The sequence below is a fragment of the Phytophthora infestans genome, genomic scaffold, assembly GCF_000142945.1.
Source record: "Phytophthora infestans T30-4 supercont1.9 genomic scaffold, whole genome shotgun sequence".
In the NCBI taxonomy this organism is placed as follows: Eukaryota; Oomycota; class Peronosporomycetes; order Peronosporales; family Peronosporaceae; genus Phytophthora; species Phytophthora infestans.
The window spans coordinates 1,233,227-1,253,656 of record NW_003303750.1 but is presented as its reverse complement, the minus strand read 5'-3'; the positions used below and the strand labels follow the sequence as shown (position 1 = coordinate 1,253,656).

The following is a 20,430-nucleotide window of genomic DNA, read 5'->3' as shown; positions in this document are numbered from 1 at the left end:
ATTCGGCCTTATCGATAAGCGTCAACAATGAATCCATGATTTCACGACGTCGCAGTGAATCCACGCCACTTTTTCAACACCGTCCGGAAAAACTGATGTGACCAGTTCGTAGCAAAGGAGTCTGGTAAAGTGGAGCCATTTCCAAGACCAAGTCCCCACTGGATCGACGCGAGTTGCGACAAAGTCCGTCCTTGAAATCGAGATTTTCAGCATTAAACAATGTGTACTGATCGGTGGCTCGATTGGCTTAGTGCTGATCACGCGACGAGGTGTATTCGGCGGTGAAACAGCTCGCCTTGCGCACAGCTTCAAACACGCGGGAGGCGTTGCTGAGCCATTCACGTAGAGATAGTGCGTGTGGAGGTGACAGAGATTTTGATCCAGGCGTCATCGCTAACTTCGACACCGTATTTGACGAAAACGTGGGCGAGCTCGGTAAACTTCGGACAAAAAGCTGAAAATCTTCTGCTGCCTCATCGAGCTCCGAATATTTACTGGAGATCGACGCTGTTTTCTTAATCTGCTCCTTCCTCTTTGCGTTCCCACGAGTCACTTGTTGCCGATGTGGAAGTACGAACGACGCCACATTGAGGACATCCTTATCGTCAACTACGTCACTGAATGTCGACATGTTATAAGGGACACGAACTAGTGCGTGTGGCCACACAGCCTCGAGTGCACATGTATGAGCTGACAGCAGCTCGTTTTCGCGGTACAATAGCTCGGAATCTGCCACATTGTTTGCCACGTACAGGAGTTGTGCCGTATGTCTCTGGCTGTTGCCTGACACACTGGGTAGTCGACATTGAGCCAACTTCTGCTCTATCTTTCGTAAAAGGTCAGTAACCGAAGCCTGATACGCCAACCCATCGTGAACCACCACCACGTAATGACAAATCGAGCACAAAAAGACCGCAATCTGGTACGAAGCTGCCTCTATCTGCTGCTCCGGTGTGAGCGCATTGAAGCGCTGCGACTCATTCCGCTCCAATAAATCCGCCAGCATCGAGCTGCTGAGCAATGGCTGCGAGTCCAGCAACACGGTTGGGTGGCCTGCTCCTGCTACCATCGAGATGGCGAGATCCACCCCCGTCGTCTCATGTCGATCCATCACGAGAGCATCCAAGCTTCGAGTCGAGAAAAGCTCCTTATCTCCAATTTTCGTCTGGGCTAAAAGTGACAATATTGTGGATTTCCCCACATTTTCAAAACCCATCACCCCCACTACTGTGAAATTTGTGAGTTCCAGACAATTTCCCAATTTTACCGACAAGTCCGTGGCAAATTGCAGCTGGGGAGTGATAAGCTTCACACTGGTAGAAGGAGGGACGACGTCGATCTGCTGGAGTGTAGACGGGGTCTGTGGGCGTATTGCTCCTGGAGAGCCCGCTCTCCGGTGGCTTGGTGAGGACTTAGTGGGTCGGGTGCTCACCTGCAAGTGGCTGTCTCGGTCGGAGACGCTGTGTCTACTGCGACTAGTAGCATCTGGCTCGTAGAGGACGCCTGTGGACCCTGGTGACCCACCTGCAGATGGACGTAGCAGCATGGATGGCGTCTTGGACATTATAGCAGCCGGGGGAGACGCCGCGGTGCGACTACGCGGCCGGAACCCACGTGCGGGGCCTGGAACGGAGCTCACACTGGCTCGGGATGGGGCACCATGAGCTGCGGAGCTGGTGCTAGTACGACGACTGCCAGTACTACGCTGGACTATACGTTAGGAGGAGGAGAATTGGGCCGGGAAGGAAGGAGAGCTCACCTTCTGGCGCTGCTTCCGCGGAGTATTTTCACGATCCATTTTGGACCACAACTTGTAAAAAACAAATGATTATTTGAATACCTTGAAATTAAAAGAAACAATAATTTTAACATTTTGTCTCCAATAATTATATTTCGTGTCGAAGATGGCAACACCAGCGACGTCCAAGCCGCCGACGCACGTCGTGTTCGAGACGACAGTGGTGTGTATTATGACTGCATCTGGTGTACCGTGTTATATTTAGCGAAACTGTATGCTAACTAGCTGCTGAATCTTTGCCAGGGTGAGTTCACTATGGAGCTGTACACCGAGCACGCGCCGCGGACGTGCTGGAACATCGCGGAGCTTGCACGTCGCGGCTACTACAACAACACCATCTTCCACCGCATCATCAAGGACTTTATGATCCAGGGTGGAGACCCCACGGGCACGGGGAGAGGAGGAGAATCCATCTACGGGTACCAGAAGCCAATGATATACATGGCTACATTTTTCTTAACGTGAAGTAATTGGATGGCAGAGCAAAATTTGACGACGAGATCAACAAGGAGCTCAAGCACACGGGGGCTGGCGTGCTGTCAATGGTAAAATATCAAGAGATTTGAAAAAAGATTCTCGTAAATTTAAGGTTATTAACCGACGCTGTGTGCTTTGGTGCAGGCGAACTCGGGCCCCAACACCAACGGCAGCCAATTCTTCATTACTTTGGCGCCGACACCGTGGCTGGATGGTAAGGAGAAGCTGAGATATTGTTGGTATTTGGTAAAAGGGCTGATCTATTGGCTGCTAAAATAGGTAAGCACACTGTGTTTGGTCGGATCTCGTCCGGGATGAAGGTGATTCAGCGCATGGGAATGGTGCCGACGGGTGCTAATGACAGGTAACAGGATATGGGAGATGTGAGATGTTATGAAGATGTTGGGCTGATATTTTGCTGCTTTTTTTGTGGTTTAGACCTCGTGAGGAGATCCATATCAAGCGTGCGTACCCAATGTCACAATAGAGGGACTGCAATTGTGATCAGCAACATTTAAGGAGGTCGAATAATTGCAGTTAGCCGTCGATGAATTTGTATGTCCAGTGTTCTACTGAAGAGTCACTTTAAATTTGAAAAATGGATGCAGCAGAATAGACTTCCGCTGATGGATACATTGGGTGCTCTAGAGGGAGACACTGTCAACGAGTCTTCGTCGCAGTCAAATAATGTGAACCATGAGGCGTCAATTGTTGAGCTGCTGCATCGTACAGAGCTGGTTAGAAGCGATCAAAAGGAAAGTCTAACCGGCAATGAGTCAGAAGAACTCGACAACAACAAGAGCGAGGATAGTGCAGCCACTCCTCGGAAAGAAGCGTGGATTCAAGTCGGGAACTGCGTTCCAGACTTGCAGGCTTGCATTTTTAAGTTTGCACCTCCACTAGCCTACTGCAACCCCACAGCGATAGTAAATAGTGACACTACGACAGAGAAAACTAGACAGACAAAACGAGTGAGCTTTGCACCAGACATCGAAGACAACAGTCTGATCCACGACCACGTGCTTCTAATCGACGATTCCACGGAGAAATCCGGACCCTTGTCGATACTGGAGCAAAGTCGCCAGCTTGAGAGAAGTTACGTCGTTCCTGACGACATTCCAGCGTTTGGATGGTCTGATTGCTGGAAACTTGGTCTAGCACTGACGTACACGACTTTATGTCTGCGTCGAAATATCTCCTCTCGATGTCTAGTTTTGGATGATCAACAACTGCAACAAAAGCGACCACGTTCGTCTATCACAGCGACACAAATTGCAGTGCTCGCACATGCGGGGCTGGCTTTCAACTCCAGCACCACGTCGTTGGTAGTGCAACAAGGGCAGCCGCCTCCAGTCAAAGAGAAGACGAAGCGAAGAAGATCTCGTCGAACCAAAAGACTGAGATTTACGAGGATAGCCTCAAGACTCAGACATCGAAAACAAGTGAACTCAAAGCAAAAATGGGCCGCAACACGAGTGAAACTCAGAGTAAAACTAAAGATCAAGCAAAAAACTAAGCGTGTATCCAAGTCTAAAGACCGTGGAGATCCATCGAAGACCAGCAAGGTGCTACAAGGTCCGGACAAGAACAAAATCGGTTCTTACGGCGCGATCGCTGTCTTTCGAGCTCTTCGAGTGAATCAAACGCTGTTATCGCTCCGATTAGAGTACGCTGGGATCGATGATACAGCCATAAGTGCTCTGGCTGCAGCTCTGCGAGTGAATTCTTCTCTAACTCATCTCAGTCTAGTGGGGAACCGGATCGGTCCTAGTGGAGCTCGTGACTTCGCAGAGGCTCTAGAAGACAGTTCGGGACTCGATGTTACTTGATCTAAATCTCCGTGACAACCGACTTAGCGCTCAGGGGGCTGACGAACTCGGTCGAGCACTGCGAGAGAACGAGACGCTTACACGCTGTGACTTTTCTTGGAACCAGATGGGACCGCAAGCTGTACTTGGTCTGTTGTCTGCATTGCGAGACAACTTTGCTCTTCGAGAACTCTGTGTCTATGGACGTGATGTGGCTCAAGACGGTACGCAGTATCTCTTGAATCTCGACTTTGATTCAGCGAAAAGGATAGTCGTAGCGTTGCGGCACCTTAACGACAGCTTTGCGTTAGCTCGGTTAAGTGGCGTTCGAGCTGTTCTTCCGATTGCTAAGGTGAAAACATCACGTTGGATAACGCTCGTTAATCGAGAATTGGTGGAACTGGACGGTCTGGTTATTGCAGGAGTAGTACCTCAGAACAACATGTTGTTATCACTGGATATGCACGATAATCCAGGACTAGGACGAGTTGCAGTGCTGGAGTTACTAACTGCTATCAAGGGTTGCATAACATTACGCGAGATTAACCTGTCTGATACAGGATTATTCCCTGAAGCAGGGGAGAGTATAGGAGAACTTGTGGCTCTCAACAGCACCTTGTTAACCATCAAGATGCACGAAACAGTTATCAATGTCCAGCAAGTACGTGGCAATAGGAAATACGGAGAAATACCAGAAAAATTCGAGTTTTCGGTCGACTCGAAGCATTTCCTGGATCGTTGGATTCTTGCCAAGTGCTTTGCTGTGAATCGTTTCACTCAAGAACTTAACGAGTTGCGTCTTCCTGATGTCTCGCGTTCGGTTAAGACACTTGTCAACATGGATACAACCCATAAGGACCATCGAGATTTAGTCACTGTGAACTTATGTGGCCGTCAATTGGAGCTTTATGAGGCAGGATTTCTCGGCAAGAAGATGCTGCATCACCTTCATCTCGGTCGAGTAACGTTGAATAGCTGTATGATCGACAGTGCAGCAGCTCGTGCATTGGCTGACGGCGTGCGTAACCACAGTACGCTGCATACTATCGAGCTGGAGAACAATCCACTGGGACCTATCGGAGGTCAAGCATTGGCGGAGTGCTTGGCATCAAGTAGTGCCCTCACATACCTCAACTTGAGCTGGACACAGTTGGGTGACGATGGGGTCGTAGGCTTTCGAGACGCACTGATACGTAACAAATCCATCGAGAGATTGGACCTACGAGGCAACGATCTGCGTGTACGAGGCGTTGTAGCTATAGCTGAAGGCTTACGTTGTACTGCTACTCTCCGTGAACTTCACTTGCGTTGGAATACAGTGTCTCCTGCGGGTGCTGAGGCTCTGGCAGGTGCACTTGAGGTTAGCAAGAGCTTGGTGCTACTTGATATTGAACACCATACTATGGGCTCTCGTGGTGCTACAGCGTTTGCGTCAATGTTGGAGAGAAACAAGCGTCTTGAACACCTTAATATTGGCGGTACAGACTCGGACGATGCATTGGACGCAGGTCTTGGGATCGGTTCCGAACAGGCTCAACGCATCGCAGAAGTGCTTACGAACTCTAACAGGTCACTGCGTATACTTCATATCGGTGCTAACCGTATCAATGCGGACGCTGTTGCTAGATTCGGAGAGCTGCTCAAGTTTAACAAGACGTTGGTGGCTCTGGATTTGTCGTATTCGGGTCTGGATGCGGCGAAGGCACCACGATTCTTTGCGTGTCTTTCGGCGAATAATACGCTGCGACGACTGGATCTGGCACATAATCGTATCGGTAATGAAGGTCTCGTGGCCTGCACTCGTGCTTTGGAAACCAATCGGACGTTGCGCGAGCTTAATCTGGCATACAACAACATGACTGAGGAGCCTTTAGCAGTACTTGCAGCAAAACTTCACGCCCCCAAGCGATTAATCACTCTGACGCTGGAGTGGTTGTGCCTTACTGGCAACAACATGACAGAACGCACACGCAGAGAATATCTATCTCTACCACAGAACAACATTGCGATAGAACTGCACGATAAAGATGACCAGGACGACGAGTAACTTCAATGTAGCCATCTTTGCATAGCTACATTACGTGTATCACTCGAATTTAACCGCTTTTAATTTTCCTCCAATCACATTGTTCCACCACGCGTCCGTTTCAGATCTGGCATCGCGCCTCGTCAAGCCCCAACGTAGAGCCCTACTTTCCCCGTACCGGTAACAGCTGCTGCAACTATGGCGATGCCCACGATGGCTGCGATCGCCAAGCGCATGACTGGCGCCGCGAACGACTCCAAGTTCTTCAGCACGACCAAGAAGGGCGAGACGCATGAATTGCGCCAAGAATTGGCCAATCCCAGTCGCGAGAAGAAGAAAGACGCTGTGAAAAAGGTTATTGCCAATATGACCGTGGGCAAAGATGTATCCATGCTCTTCACAGACGTGGTCAACTGCATCCAGACAGCGGACACGCAGCTCAAGAAGCTCGTGTACCTGTACCTCATCAATTACGCCAAGAGTAACCCGGATTTAACCATCCTGGCCGTCAATACCTTTGTTAAAGACGCTGCCGACCCGAACCCGCTCATCCGCGCGCTCTCCGTGCGTACTATGGGCTGTATCCGCGTGGATCGTATCACCGAGTACCTCTGCGAGCCGCTACGTCGCTGTCTTCAGGACGAGGATCCGTATGTCCGTAAAACTGCAGCTATCTGCGTCTCGAAACTCTACGATATCAACCCGGATATGGTAGAGGAGCAAGGATTCCTCGACATGCTACGGGACTTGATCTCAGACTCGAACCCGACGGTTGTAGCCAACGCGATCGCCGCTCTATCCGAGATCTCGGAGAACAGTGGCGGCGCTATGGCCTTCAAGATCACTAAATCGGTGCTACAGAAGCTTCTAGCGGCTCTAAATGAGTGCAACGAGTGGGGACAGGTCTTCGTGCTTGATGCGTTGGCCTCGTACACTCCTGCAGACTCCAGAGAGGCCGAGGGGATCATTGAACGCGTCACACCTCGTCTCCAACACGCCAATTCGGCGGTTGTTCTGTCCGCTGTGAAGGTCATCATGAAGTTCGTGGAGAAAGTCTCGGACGCTGATACGGAGCGCAGTCTGTCCCGTAAGATGGCGCCTCCGCTAGTGACTCTACTGTCTGCTGAGCCTGAGATCCAGTATGTGGCGTTGCGCAACATTAACTTGATCGTGCAGAAGCGTCCGGGTATTTTAGCCAATGAGATCAAGGTGTTCTTCTGCAAGTACAATGACCCCATCTACGTCAAGATGGAGAAGCTGGAGATCATTATCCGCCTCGTATCGGAACGGAACATCGAGCAGGTGTTGCTCGAGTTCAAGGAGTACGCTACAGAGGTGGATGTCGAGTTCGTACGTCGCTCGGTGCGTGCGATTGGGCGCTGTGCGGTCAAGCTCGAACGTGCAGCTGAGAAGTGCATCAATGTGCTGCTGGAACTGATCCAGACCAAGGTCAACTACATCGTGCAGGAAGCCATCATTGTCATCAAGGATATCTTCCGGAAGTATCCGAACCAGTACGAAAGTATCATCGCTACACTATGTGAGAACTTGGATACATTGGACGAGCCAGAAGCCAAAGCGTCCATGATCTGGATCATCGGAGAGTACGCGGAGCGTATCGACAACGCCGACGAGTTACTCGAGTCGTTCATGGATTCCTTTGACGACGAGACGGCTCAAGTGCAGCTGCAGCTGTTGACGGCTACTGTCAAGCTGTTCCTGAAGCGTCCGAACGAGACTCAAGAAATGGTCCAGAAGGTGTTGCACAAGGCCACAGAAGAGTCCGACAACCCGGATCTACGTGACCGTGGCTACGTGTATTGGCGTCTTTTGTCCGCGAACCCAGAAGCTGCTCATGCGGTGGTACTCGCAGAGAAGCCAGTTATCAGTGACGACACATTCGCTCTCGAGTCTTCGGTCCTTGACGATCTGATTGGTAAAATATCGACGCTTGCCAGTGTGTACCACAAGGTCCCCAGTGCATTCGTAGTGCGTTCTACCGTCTCGGAGCTACGTGAACATCGCCAGGACGATGACCACAGCAACGAAGACGACGACGAAGGCTCATCCGACCAGCCGGAAGAGGGGTCCAGTGGTCTGCAGTCTGAAGGTGCAATTGATCTCCTAGACATGGGAGGACTGTCCATGGGAGGGTCGGGACCGGCTCCCACCGCGCCAGCGCCCGCCAGTGCGAGCTTGGTGGATATTTTCGGTGCTCCGACGCCGCCTCCTGCTCCCGTATCGACTGGATCGTCCTCTGTTCCGAAGAAATTGCTGATGAGTGCTCAGCAAGGTAAGGGGCTGCAGATGACGGGCGCGTTTACTCGACGCGACGGCAACTTTGTTCTGGACGTGGACTTTGAGAACCAAGCATCTGCGCCGATTGCTGGGGTGAGTATTCAGTTCAACAAGAGCACGTTCGGTGTGGTGCCCATGCAAGCGACTGTGACGTTCCCGCAGCCATTAACGCAAGGACAAAAGGTCAACCAGATTGTACCCATGAGCGTGAGTCCGCAGTTTGTCAACGCTGCAGTGGCTCCGAATCTCAACATGCAGGTGGCTATCAAGAACAATTCGAGTGGAGAAGTCGTGTACTTCCAGTCAGAGTTGGAGCTGGCAGCCATCTTCACAGAGGCTGGCGGTATGGCTTCAACCGAGTTTATCAGTATGTGGCAGAGTATTGCCGAGGCCAACGAGCACTACTTCACGCTTGCGACGGGTGGACGTGGCGTCGACGCTGTATCGGAGAGATTGGGACGCAGTAACGTCTTCTACGTTGCGAAGCGGCCGATTGACGGCAAGGAAGTGGCGTACTTCTCTGTCAAGACCATGACTAATGTCGTGGCGCTGTTTGAGCTGACATTCGACAACTCCGGTACTACTAAGGTGTGTCTGAAGCTGGAGCAGAAGGTCTTTAGTGCGCTGTTACAGCAGACGATGGAGCGTTTGCTAGCGTAAAGAGTTTTTACCCTTTAAAAGGAGGAGGTTACAGCACAGTTAGCGACCGAGTAAGGGAAAAATTGAGATGCATTACTGTGTAGCCATGTTTAGAGTCGCGGCGGTTAAGCCATTTTCAGATCTCGACCACTGTGGAACATGGCTGCAGAGATCAGAGCAGCGCCGGAGTCGGTGACATGGCAGGATCGAGAGATCCGCTTCGACATCTCAGCGGCAGCTATGCATCTGCGTAAGGGCGAAACGATAGTGGATGCTATCAACTCGGTTGAGGACACAAAGGGCAATAATGGCGACCGTGGGGCTCTCGAGATCACGAATTTAAGGCTGTTGTGGGCCTCACACAAGTCTGTGCGAACGAATCTGAGCATCGGCTACAGCTGCATTCAGAGTCTTAAGATCCGCACAGCCACGTCCAAGCTGCGGGGTAGCACACAGGCGCTGTATGTCATGACCAAGTACGCTAACAGTCGCTTCGAGTTCATCTTTACGAGTCTCGTGAAGGCCAGCCCCAGACTCTTCACTACAATCCAAGCTGTATTCCGGTCTTACGAGACTACCAAGCTGTATCGAGAGCTGAAACTTCGAGGAGCGATCATTAAGGAGAAGGAGTTGACGCTGCTTCCTCACGAACAAGTGTATACACGTTTGAATGGCGTGTGGAACTTGTCATCAGATCAAGGGAACTTGGGTACATTTTTCGTAACCAACGTCCGCATCGTATGGCACGCTAACTTGGCTGAAAACTTCAACGTTAGCATTCCTTACATGCAGATCAACTCGGCTCGTATCCGAGGCTCCAAGTTCGGTCCAGCGCTGGTCATTGAGACGTCTGCCGTTAGTGGTGGCTACATTTTGGGCTTCCGTGTGGATCCAGAAGATCGTCTTCACGAACTTTTCAAAGAAATGCAAAGCTTGCACAGTGTTTTCTCGACGAATCCCATCTACGGCGTGGAGTTTGAGGTCGAGGAGAAGCCAGTTCCATTGGAACAACTCCGACAACCTCGTAAGATGGACGACGTCGAGATCGAAGAAGACTATGCCAGCTCCATGGACGCGTTCGCAGCCTATTACGCTGCAGTCAACAAGAACCACGACCGCCCACCAACTTTCTCGAAAGAACTCGGACTTGCCATCGAGAGTTTACCTGATGGCTTCAGCGTGGGAGATCTCTGGTACGTCAACTAAAATGGCTACACTAGAGAAGAGAATGGATACATTTTAAATAAAAAACTCCTGAAGTTGGTGATTAAATGAGGGTTTACTGACCTGATGAATACGGTTGTGAAGGGCTAATGAGGCTGTTGGCTTCCACATTATCAGCACCGGATGTACTCGGATATCCAGTATGCGAGGCAGCTAGCTGGAAAGATTGCTGTTGTGGAAATGGAGTATTCGGGATACCAGTCATAACGTTGTTCTGCGCTTGTCCGAAGGCTTCTCGTGTCGTGACAACAGGCACTCGTCCGCTTTCGACAATCCTCAGGAACATACGAAGTTCCGCAAAGCATTGCGCGAAGCGATCTGGATCCATCTCTGCCATAAGCTCAGCGATCTCCTTGCCGACATTAAAAGCAGCTAGAAACTTGCCATACTGCGTTGGAGCTTCCCTCGCTTGAGCAGGACGAGATGCACTTCTGATAGAAAAAACTGGTCGTTCTGATGCTGTAGAAGTCTGTGTCAGTGGTTGAGAAGCTACCGCGACTGGAGTCTCTGCAGGGGGTATAGTACTACTGGGTGGGGGCTGTGGAGGACTCTTTCGAAGCGAAGCCAGCATATTGTGGACATCTTTCATCCTCACTTCCTTGTCTGTGTGCTCGCACACATATTTCAAGATTTTTGATGGCTCCACATTCGCTTTTTGCAAAGTATGAACGGTCCGAAGCACACCCGGGTCCGTAATTCGACGGATCATCGGATGTCGGCGATACTGTCCATCCGACAGCGCGTGGTTGTGTCTGGTTGTGTGGGAACTCACATATACCAAACATTCTCCACTGGTATAATCTCGTCGTAATACCAATGTAATCTTTAAAAAAATAAAGAAAAAAATTAATGAGATACAATAAACTTAAAAAATAATTAACCACTAAAATGTTTACCTGTGCAGGACAATTAATAGCTCGGGATGGTTGTCTCGCCCTCGCGCCGGTTGCTCTCGACCTGGGTCTCCCAGCATGAGTACATACCACAGCTTTGCTGTATGTACCCATTTCCTCAGGTAGCAGTTCCCCTGGAGGTACTGCTAGTCCTCGTTTCTCGAATCTTTCCTTAATCCGCTTGTTTCTCGTGGAAACTGGCGTCCCAGTGCGGACTGAGTAAATCTGGAAGGTACGTTGCTGATATTCGTTCAAATACTCATGGAACTCTTGCCACGTGACAAACACCGTCTTCTCCAAGGGGGGAACCGTCACCAATACAGTTTGGTGGCTCTCATTGCTGTTGGGGGGCGTAGCATGAGAATCTGCGGTCTCGTCCTGCATCGCTGGAATGGGGAATTCGCCCTGTCCAGACACTGGCGCTAATTTAGCAAGTTGCTTACTGAAGGAATGCTTACTTTATCTAGGTGAGAGAAGCTATCATTTAAGTACAGATCCCTTTTTCGGCAACCTCAAGTTTTTTCTTTAGCTATCCAGATCTTGAAAAGCTTTATGATAACATGCAAAAGGTTTTAGAATTTAAGATTTAGTTAGTGAAGCACATGATGGTGATATTCTTGTTGTGATGCTCCCATCCGCTCTATAAAGCTTTATCCGAGTACATGGATGCCTCTATGACGCCCCATGGAGCGTAACGCAGAGGCGCGCTCAGGTTCTGATGATTGTCAATAACTTTCGAGATTTGTGTGGTGTAGCTGCACCAAGAAACTCGTTGCCATGCTAAATTCAGGGCACCGTGGATTTTTCAAACTGCACCTTGGCAAAGGAGCGTCGCCATCATGTTTTGGTCTTGGACGTAGTAGCTGGTCAGACAGTGGGAAACTGTAGCACCCACCGTTTTCGCGCAGAATGTCAACAGCCACATTGAGACTTTTTTCAAGTCGTCCGATTGCGGCGACGTGCAATATGACGTCGTTGTGACTGCTGGATGCTCTTCATGATTGCTTATGGCGTCCTGTATCAACACACGATCCTCGTAGCAAACCACCTGGGTTGACTTAGCTCCAGTTTGGCATCTTCAGGTGTTCGAACCGACTCGACGCCGGTAAGAAAATCAAGTACCCCTTGCCCAGGATGCCGTTCATCAACATGTTCGATCACCAGAGTCTTTTGCTTCAGTGTCGGAGAGAGCTGGAGCGTCTTATTTTCCGCTGTCGAGCAGCTGGAAGGGCCCCTATGGTGTCGGTTAAGTCAACGAACGTGCACCGAAGTCGCTGGCCAGCCTCTATTCCATTTAGCGTCCACGAACTTCTTCAAGTGTACATGCGAGTCAAGCATAGCAACAAAGTGAACCGACAAATATTCGGTGCGGCCTGATGGCGGTGTGGCAACAATGTAAAAAATATTGGACGGCTTACGGGCAAGCTTATGGCTATGGTCTCGGCTGGGAAGGATGTTAGAGATAGGTGTCGAGTACGTCAGTCAAGTCGAGGCCGCATACGCATAAACGGTGAATGTTTTGGACGGCTGGTACTCCATCGAAACGCCTTACCTCCTTTCACATTATTCAAATTCCTCGTGCCCTTGCACGTTGATTCAATTACCTACACTACCACCATGTCACTGGAACCTTTACCAGTATTCGCTGCTCGCTCTGCCGACGATCTCGAACCGATTGACCCGGAGATCTTGAGCTTGATCGCAGCCGATGACATTGACACTTCAATGACACAACTCGAGGGCTGCAATGAAAAGTTCGTGGACGAATTCACCCCATTGAACCCGACGTCTACACCGACGGCAGTGGACGCTTTTAACCCTGGCTTCTCGAAGCGTGAGGTGCAGGATCTCATGAACTTGCTAGCACCAGAAGCTCTAAAGATTCCAACGATGGTACGAAGCTACTCGGAACCAATCAAGAAGATTGGCAAGCGCACCAAGAAGTGCACGTACGCTGCTCGAAGGGTACGTTTGTTACATTTAAAAATATTTTTCATCGATCCCGTTCCTAACTTTGTACTTTGTGTGATATTACAGAGAGAGGTGACATTTCTCCGCCAAGAGTCCATGGTGCTCGAGAAGCGTCTTATTGAGCTGCGCAAGCATCGTGTTGTGTCTCCTAAGACTCGCGAATACGCTGCACGCGCCAATTACGAACTGGCAAAGTCCGAGGAGGAAAACAAACGCCTTCGTGCTTTGGTGTCGAGTCAAGAAGCCAAAATTCGCCAGGCCGACGCGTACATGGCCAGCACCCACCACCAACGAGCTACTTCCTTTTAAGACGGCTTGCTCAAGCCTGTGGAGGTGGTGCACTTACTGTAGCTGTTCGCATCTTGCGTTTACTTTTAGTGTAAAAGTCCGTTAAGTGTGTCAAATGTTTATAAAAGTTTCCGAGGATCATGTCTTGAATTGGTTTCTTTCTCGTACTCACTACTTCATTGCACGTTCTTAGCGGCTTGGACGGAAGCTAACTTGGCCCCAACCGCTGGGCGCAGACTACACCACAACATACTCAATATGTTGAGCCTACACGGTCAAAGTAAACGAAATTAGTATAATGCGCAGACCAGAACGAGTGGTACTTACGACTTGGATGCTTGGAAAGCGTCAATAAGAGACTGAGCACCGTCCTGCACAAGAGTTCTGTGGCACAAGTTGATACGCACTTGTCAGCTCGAGTTGAAATAAACAACACAACTAAGCCTTACCGATCGAGGCATATCCTCTCTAGAGTCACATTGGTTTGCAGCATTGAAGCTAAGGCGATTGCACCTCTAGACCCGACAGGGTTCCTACTCAAATCCACCTATGCAATATTGTTACGAGTCAGTAATCCATACTAATAATCAGTTTAGCTGCCGCAGTACTTGTTTGACACTTCGGTTCTCCACTAAGGCAAGCGCAATGGCTTGTACGCCCTTGGTACCGATCTCGTTGTCCATCGCTTCATCTCCAAAACCTGCCTCGTCATTACTGAGATCCAGCACTTGAAGCGTGGTTGTCAGCTATACACAGCAACAAGCTCAGAAAAAATGTACTCATAACATCAAAGTATACCCGTGACTTACGCGTATTATACTCGAGAGAAGAATCGCCCCGGCGTCCGTTATTTGACAATGATTCAAACGCAGCTTGACGATGGAGCTAGAGTGCTGAAGCTTGTCCTGTATTATACACATGTATACTCTTTCAATTGAAACAATAATGTCGAGAGTAATGGAGACGAGCATTACCGCAATGATGCCGCATCCGACACTGGCGATAGGCAGACGGAAGCAAACAATCTCGCTCTGAATACGAAATTTTGGAGGGGAAGCACCCTCTTCTTGAACGTCAGCGGCGTCTTGGCCCTCGATTGGGACATGAACCCATTTCTTCCGACGTCTTTTGGACGGGATCGAAGGCCGCAGTTGCAACGTCGGCGGAGTGACGAAGCCAATTGCCTACAACGTAGTTCCGTCAGATCATCACCTCTTGGGCTCGTATTGCTATCAGTATTGGACGTTTACAGCTGCAAGCTCGCAATATGGTTCATGAGGTTGATTCTCATTGACCGGTAGCAGCACATAGTGAAGAAATCTTTTCATTGTCCTGTCAACTCGTTTCGAGGCCGTTACGAACCTTTAAGGCCACCGCAACATCAGTATCAAACACAAAATGAAGCTACAAATGGCTACATCACTAACTGTCGTCGTTTGCTGCGCTCCACTTTGGCGCACCACCTGTCGATCGTCTGTAGATAGGCCTGGACCTCGAACACGTCCAGTCTGGAGAGGTCGTACGCGTGAATGAGCTGCGTCTCCAGCAGTGAGAGCGTCTGCATCAGTTCCGGCTGCAGTCGCAGGCTGTCAAAGTGATATTGACACCACTATTTAATTTAAAAGATGCAGGTGCGTGGCCATTAAAAGTGTGTTGATACTTGTAAAAGTGATGTAGTTTCCGTCCGATGGCCTTTAGACAAAGTTTCTGTAGCGATTGAACTCGCTCAAGTGGCGAAGAAGCTGGTCAGCAGCACGTCATGCACGTTGCAATGCAGTGACAGCCGTCAGAAGCGAGCCACACGCGCTCATTTTGACTCGAAGTAGACAGATACCGGGACGCACCTTCCGGATCTTGAAGCGACATCATTAATGGCTACACACAGCTTCAAGCTGATTAGCTGTATCCATATCAATTTGGACGGTGTTTTTTCGAGTCAGTCTCAAACTCGAGTCAGAACGATCCATTCCGCCAATCAGATATCCCTAAACGTTTTTTAACCAATCATAAGCGCGATCGGATCTGTGTCGCACCATAGATGTATAAACGTCCGAGTCAGAAGCACAACTTGCGTCATTGTTGGTCCTCTCTGTAGTTGGTCAATGGTGTCGCTACGTCGAAGTGCAATGTGAGGATTGGTAGACGCGGACACGGTGGGAGCTTCTCTCTTTGTGTTCACTCTGTGGATGTCGGGATGTGGCGATATGTGTGCATGTGTGACGCGTGCTGGTGTAGAGAAATCAAGTGTTTTTGGTGACGTTTGCGAGCTCTAGCAAGTTTGTGGTATGTGATGCTTTTTTTTAATTAAATTGAGCTCGCCCTTGGTCTTTGTGGCGTGCAGGCTGCATTGCTTCCGGAGGCACAACGTCGAACCTGGCAAGTGTAGCTCTTTCCCTTTTTCTTGGGGTGAGTCGTGAGGGGCAGGCATATCGTTGCTGACAACGTAAGAGATAAGTACCCTGGTTTTTAAAGCATTATATGGGGCCAACACGGCACATCGTGGGAGTGCAGACTTCCTCGCAAGCTACTTCGACTTTGGCAAATCAGGTAGATAATCTATTAAGCCTGCTGATTATATTGGAGACAACAAGCCGTGGTATGCAGGGAAGAACCTGACACCTCTCGACCCTATCCAGGCAAGTCTGTTGTCATAATGAACTTGGCCAACTTGGAAACTCTTGGAGCTGCAGGTACATTTATCGCATTGCGTGGCCTTAACCAACAAGCCCGTTCCAGATCAAGTTCGGCTTACTCTAGGCAAGCCTTTGCTTTAAACATTGTTGCAACTTGACTTGGGAGGATTTGTGGCGTGCAGGTATCGCCCGGAACTTTTGGCTGGTGCTTGGGTTTGTGTGCAGATTTGTGGCTCTATAGGTTGTAGTTACGCGATGTGGGTACATGATAATTTGGGCACGCGGTGGTATTTTAATTTTTCAATTGTGGATACTGGGTCGGTTATGTGGCGCTTGTGGTGATGATGCATGTAGCCTGAGGACTGGTTGGTACTGAAATATGATTTCATTTTTTCTAAATTGAGGTAATGATGAGTAAGCTCACTTGGTGTTTAATTTTGTGTGAGGATGGCTTTGAACTCGCACTGTAGTGAAGAACTGTAGTAAGACTTGTGGCTTGGTGGTACACTATGCGTGCTGGCAATCGTACTTGTATACATACACATGCTGATGTTAGTGTTCACAGTGCTCCGTACTAGTCGAAGTGTTGAGTTGCCGAGGTGTCTACCGCCAAGCACCATTTTCGACTGTACGTGATACTTGTGTTTTATCTCATGGAATGTGGCAGCATGCAGTGAAATACTCCAGTGGAAGGAGACATTTACGTGGCGATGTGGATAAACTTGGATAATGTGATGGTTGGCTTGGAGATAACTTATGAAGCTGGATTCGTGATTTTTACAGTCTCATCGGTCGTGAATTTCTTATCGTGTAGCTGGTCACTGGCTGACGTTTGATGGTAATATGTTGTATCTTCTTTTCGTTTGGGTAAGTATGTGGCTTGCGTAAAAGTGGTTTTTGTGGCTGGATTGCTATGATGTTGCTCTATATGGAGATGATTGCTCGTCCCCGATGACTACATGTAGTGAAGCGCTTCCGCTGTTTGCGAAACGATATTTCTCACTTATAAGACGGTGGAGTGGTTTACGATAGTGGACATTATTTTGAGACCGTGGTGGAGGTACAGTGTCAGCCTGTGGTCTGACATTCGTATCGGCGGTGGTGTGAGAAGTCGAATCCTGGATTTATGCAGTGGAAGGAGCCATTCACGTGTTCGCGTGGACAAGCTGCGTGCTGCAAGTGCGGTGAGCTTCTATGGCTGATCATTGGTGCTACCAACCGCCTAACACTGCGTCGCTGCTGTAGCCGTCTCTGGAGAAGACGCGAAGGTTTTAGTATGGAAGAGCTCAAAGGTGGGAGAAGCCGGGCGAGGTGGATTATGCGTTGGGTGTGCTGCGTCTTCTATGTTTTTGCTGTTGTAGTCTGCGATGACTGAAGACGGAGGCGGGGCGACGGCTGAAGATGAATGTGGGAATTGGTAGACGAGGACACGGTAGGAGCTGCTCTCTTTGTGCTCACTTTGTGGATGCTGGTGTAGAGACATCAAGTGCTTTCGGTGACGTTTGCGTGCTCTAGCAAGCCTCTGGTGTGTGATGCTTCTTCTGAATCATATCGAGTCAACCCTTGGTTTTTACGGTATGCAGACTGCATTGCTTCGTCGACGACGTCGAACCTGGCAAGTCTTCCTTTGTTATTATCTCTTGGGGTGGGTGAAACATTTCGTGGAGTGCAGAAGTCACATCTTAGGTTGCTACAACATTCGTGGCAGATAAGTCGTTGGCGTTTACATGTAAGCTTCAATACGATCGTGGAGTGCAGGATGCAACGCAAATACTTCATTGTAAGTGGTGCGCAGGAGAGATCTCCCACTGATTGCAACTCGAACTCCATCGGGCAAGTCTCTATATATTTTGGGTTGTGGCCTTACCCTGCAGATTCTTGGTATGCAGGTGTGGTTTGTTAATTCCACGCGCTAAACCGAGTGGCAAGAGGATCATCTGCCGGGCAAGCGTTTGCTACCAGTATACACTCGAGATACTGGGCTTTGTAGAAAAACGGTTGAGGCAGGATTTGCTGTTTTTGACGATTCCTTTGGCGGTTTATCTCGTTATCGTTGGTTCAGTGTGTGGAAGTACTTTGCGTGTGTGTATCGGTGTGCATGGTGGCGCTGTGTAACTTATGGATCTGGATTCATGACATTTGATTTTCATACTTAAGTATGTGTTTTTCTTCGCGTGTGGATGACCTCGAAACGTTTTTTCTTTTTATTTGCGATTGTGATAATTTTCTTGGTTTTGCAGCTGCCATTATGTCGGTGGCTTGTGCTAGTATTTGGCGCCTTTGATTTAGTGTGCGTGGATATGTGGAGGTGCTCTAAACGTCGAGTCAGCAGCCAGACTTTCAAGTCGAAGCCGAAGAAAATGCTTACGTAAAGTCGACCCCAGTGCGCATAGAAGGCGAGAATCAAGTCAAAAATTGAGGTGTCGGGTGCTTAAATCCAAGCTCCATTTCGGTCAGTACATGTTGCTCGCGTTTGTTTATTTTGGAAGTGGTAGCTCAGTGGCATCGAGGAACCGTTCAGGGCAAAAATGTTTTAGAAGAAACACGATGGTAGCGGCCATGATTGTGTGGTTTATACGTAAGGTTTTGTGGCGGCGGTTGTGATGCGACTTTCACTGCAATGGCAATGCTTTTCTATAGTGATGTGATGTATGGAGTGGGTGTCCAAGTCCCAGATAGAAATTGAGAAAGAATCCGTTTACTCGTCGAGTGGCTGAGCGTATAAACGCCGCAAGCCTCTGTTTGCTGAACGTCGACACCTCGCTGAACTTGCCATCTGTGGAAGGTTGGAGGCCATTATGTACACGTACGAAGGAGTTGCTGTGAGCCTGTATAAAAGGGAAAAGTGGGCGAAAGCGCTGTGTGTGTCTCGTGTCTTAGATGTCGACGTTTTGTTGAGAGCGTATGGACCATATTACATACTATGGCTGCGTCGAAATGGATGTACACGCGAACCCGGTGAGAGCTGCTCTTTGTGCTTACTATGTGGATGTCATGATGTGCCTGCCTTTGTGTGTTCAGAGAGCTCAAGTGGATTTGGTGACGTTTGCGTACTCTAGCAAGCCTCTGGTATGTGATGCTTCTTCTGAATTTTATCAAGTCCGATCTTTGGTCTTTGTGGCGTGCAGGCTTCATCGCGAGATATTTGGACTTTGGCAAACCAGGTAAGTAATCTTCAAAGCCTACTGAATATTTTGGCGACAACAAGTCGTGGTATGCATGGGAGAACCTGGTATCCTTTTGCCTTCCGCCAGGCATGTCTGCTTTCAGTGTGGCCTTGGCCAACCTGGACACTCCTGAAGTTGCAGATACATTCATTCCATTGGAGTGCTTGACCAGCTAGAGATTTCGAGGTCTAGTGCAGCTTACTCCAAGCAAGCCATTGCTTTAACATTGCTACAACCTGACTTGGGAGAATTATGGCGTGCAAGTATCGCCTGGACCTTTTGGCTGGTGCTTGCCTTTTCGTGAAGATTTGTGGCTCTGTAGATGAAGAAATACGATATGGGTACAAGATAATCTGGCACATGATGGTATTGCAATTTTTCGATTGTGGATACAGAGTCGGCGCTTGTGGTGATGGTGCATGCAGCTTTGGAGACTGGTTGGTACTGTAATATGACTGTCTGACTCCTTTATTGTGGTTTTGGTGGGTGCAACTTGAATAAGTAGATAATGATCCGCCGATGTTTGTAAGTGGATAGCTCTGGGTACGTAGGTACACAATGCGTCTGGGCAATGACACACGCATGCTGGTGTTCGCAGTGCGCCGTACTGCCGAGGTGTCTATGTTCAAGGACCATTTCCGCTACTGTACGTGGTGCTAGTGTTTTCTTTCATGGCTCGTGGTGGTATTCTTGTGGGTCAATGCTCAATCGAAGATGCATCCGGAAGTCGGCGTGGTCGAGTGTATCGACAACAATGGCTGCAGTGCAAGGGGAAAGGTTTGTTCAAACGGGGATGTGACGTTCGCGTTGGGTGTGGGTCGTGACTTGGAGTAAAGGAAGGAGCCGTTTGGATGAGCTGGGGGTACCTTGATGGTTGGCTTGGATTAAAGCTATGGAGCTGGATTTATGACTTTAACTGGTCTCATCTATTGTGTATTTTTTGTCGAGTAGCTGGTCACTGGTTGACGTTTGAAGGTCTTTTACGTTGTCTATTCCCGGTAAGCTTGTTTGTTTGGGGTGACTATCGGAGCAGTGATGTGTGTGTCTGTGGGAGAGTCATAAGTGAACCTAGAAGTCAAGTGGAGTGTCGGTGTTTTTGCTCGCCCGTCGTCGGTGTTCGTATTGACATTCGAGTTGGCTTTTGTGATGTTTTGAACTTTTGAGTTTGGCTTTCGTACACGTGTTTGTTTGTGGATGGATTGTTATGA

At 49.2% G+C, this 20,430-nt stretch overlaps 9 protein-coding genes across 9 annotated transcripts; 6 read left to right on the top strand and 3 right to left on the bottom strand.

Annotated features, from left to right (window-relative positions):
* Positions 1-247: 247 nt before the first annotated feature.
* PITG_05887 (uncharacterized protein) lies at positions 248-1,814 on the bottom strand (the record flags this gene model as incomplete). Its single annotated transcript, XM_002998073.1, has 2 exons — positions 248-826; positions 1,268-1,814. 2 exons carry the CDS (start codon positions 1,562-1,564, stop codon positions 248-250), a joined length of 876 nt encoding a protein of 291 aa, XP_002998119.1.
* Positions 1,815-1,904: 90 nt separating this feature from the next.
* Positions 1,905-2,762, top strand: PITG_05886 (peptidyl-prolyl cis-trans isomerase ppi1; the record flags this gene model as incomplete). The annotated part of the gene is made up of 6 exons (XM_002998072.1): positions 1,905-1,961; positions 2,042-2,217; positions 2,280-2,343; positions 2,420-2,489; positions 2,555-2,639; positions 2,714-2,762. 6 exons carry the CDS (start codon positions 1,905-1,907, stop codon positions 2,760-2,762), a joined length of 501 nt encoding a protein of 166 aa, XP_002998118.1.
* A 1,331-nt stretch (positions 2,763-4,093) lies between these two features.
* On the top strand, positions 4,094-6,130 carry PITG_05885 (uncharacterized protein; the record flags this gene model as incomplete). Its single annotated transcript, XM_002998071.1, has 1 exon — positions 4,094-6,130. One exon carries the CDS (start codon positions 4,094-4,096, stop codon positions 6,128-6,130), a length of 2,037 nt encoding a protein of 678 aa, XP_002998117.1.
* Positions 6,131-6,307: 177 nt separating this feature from the next.
* PITG_05884 (AP-2 complex subunit beta, putative) lies at positions 6,308-9,067 on the top strand (the record flags this gene model as incomplete). Its single annotated transcript, XM_002998070.1, has 2 exons — positions 6,308-8,308; positions 8,378-9,067. 2 exons carry the CDS (start codon positions 6,308-6,310, stop codon positions 9,065-9,067), a joined length of 2,691 nt encoding a protein of 896 aa, XP_002998116.1.
* Positions 9,068-9,205: 138 nt separating this feature from the next.
* Positions 9,206-10,252, top strand: PITG_05883 (bardet-Biedl syndrome 5 protein; the record flags this gene model as incomplete). The annotated part of the gene is made up of 1 exon (XM_002998069.1): positions 9,206-10,252. One exon carries the CDS (start codon positions 9,206-9,208, stop codon positions 10,250-10,252), a length of 1,047 nt encoding a protein of 348 aa, XP_002998115.1.
* Positions 10,253-10,325: 73 nt separating this feature from the next.
* PITG_05882 (uncharacterized protein) lies at positions 10,326-11,277 on the bottom strand (the record flags this gene model as incomplete). Its single annotated transcript, XM_002998068.1, has 2 exons — positions 10,326-11,093; positions 11,155-11,277. 2 exons carry the CDS (start codon positions 11,275-11,277, stop codon positions 10,326-10,328), a joined length of 891 nt encoding a protein of 296 aa, XP_002998114.1.
* A 1,404-nt stretch (positions 11,278-12,681) lies between these two features.
* On the top strand, positions 12,682-13,443 carry PITG_05881 (uncharacterized protein; the record flags this gene model as incomplete). The annotated part of the gene is made up of 2 exons (XM_002998067.1): positions 12,682-13,128; positions 13,201-13,443. The coding sequence occupies 2 exons, from the start codon at positions 12,781-12,783 to the stop codon at positions 13,441-13,443; spliced, it is 591 nt and encodes a 196-aa protein (XP_002998113.1).
* Positions 13,444-13,745: 302 nt separating this feature from the next.
* Positions 13,746-15,458, bottom strand: PITG_05880 (uncharacterized protein; the record flags this gene model as incomplete). The annotated part of the gene is made up of 7 exons (XM_002998066.1): positions 13,746-13,793; positions 13,936-13,955; positions 14,090-14,168; positions 14,397-14,606; positions 14,846-15,008; positions 15,267-15,322; positions 15,456-15,458. 7 exons carry the CDS (start codon positions 15,456-15,458, stop codon positions 13,746-13,748), a joined length of 579 nt encoding a protein of 192 aa, XP_002998112.1.
* Positions 15,459-19,726: 4,268 nt separating this feature from the next.
* On the top strand, positions 19,727-20,430 carry PITG_05879 (uncharacterized protein; the record flags this gene model as incomplete). The annotated part of the gene is made up of 2 exons (XM_002998065.1): positions 19,727-20,084; positions 20,174-20,430. One exon carries the CDS (start codon positions 19,781-19,783, stop codon positions 19,880-19,882), a length of 102 nt encoding a protein of 33 aa, XP_002998111.1.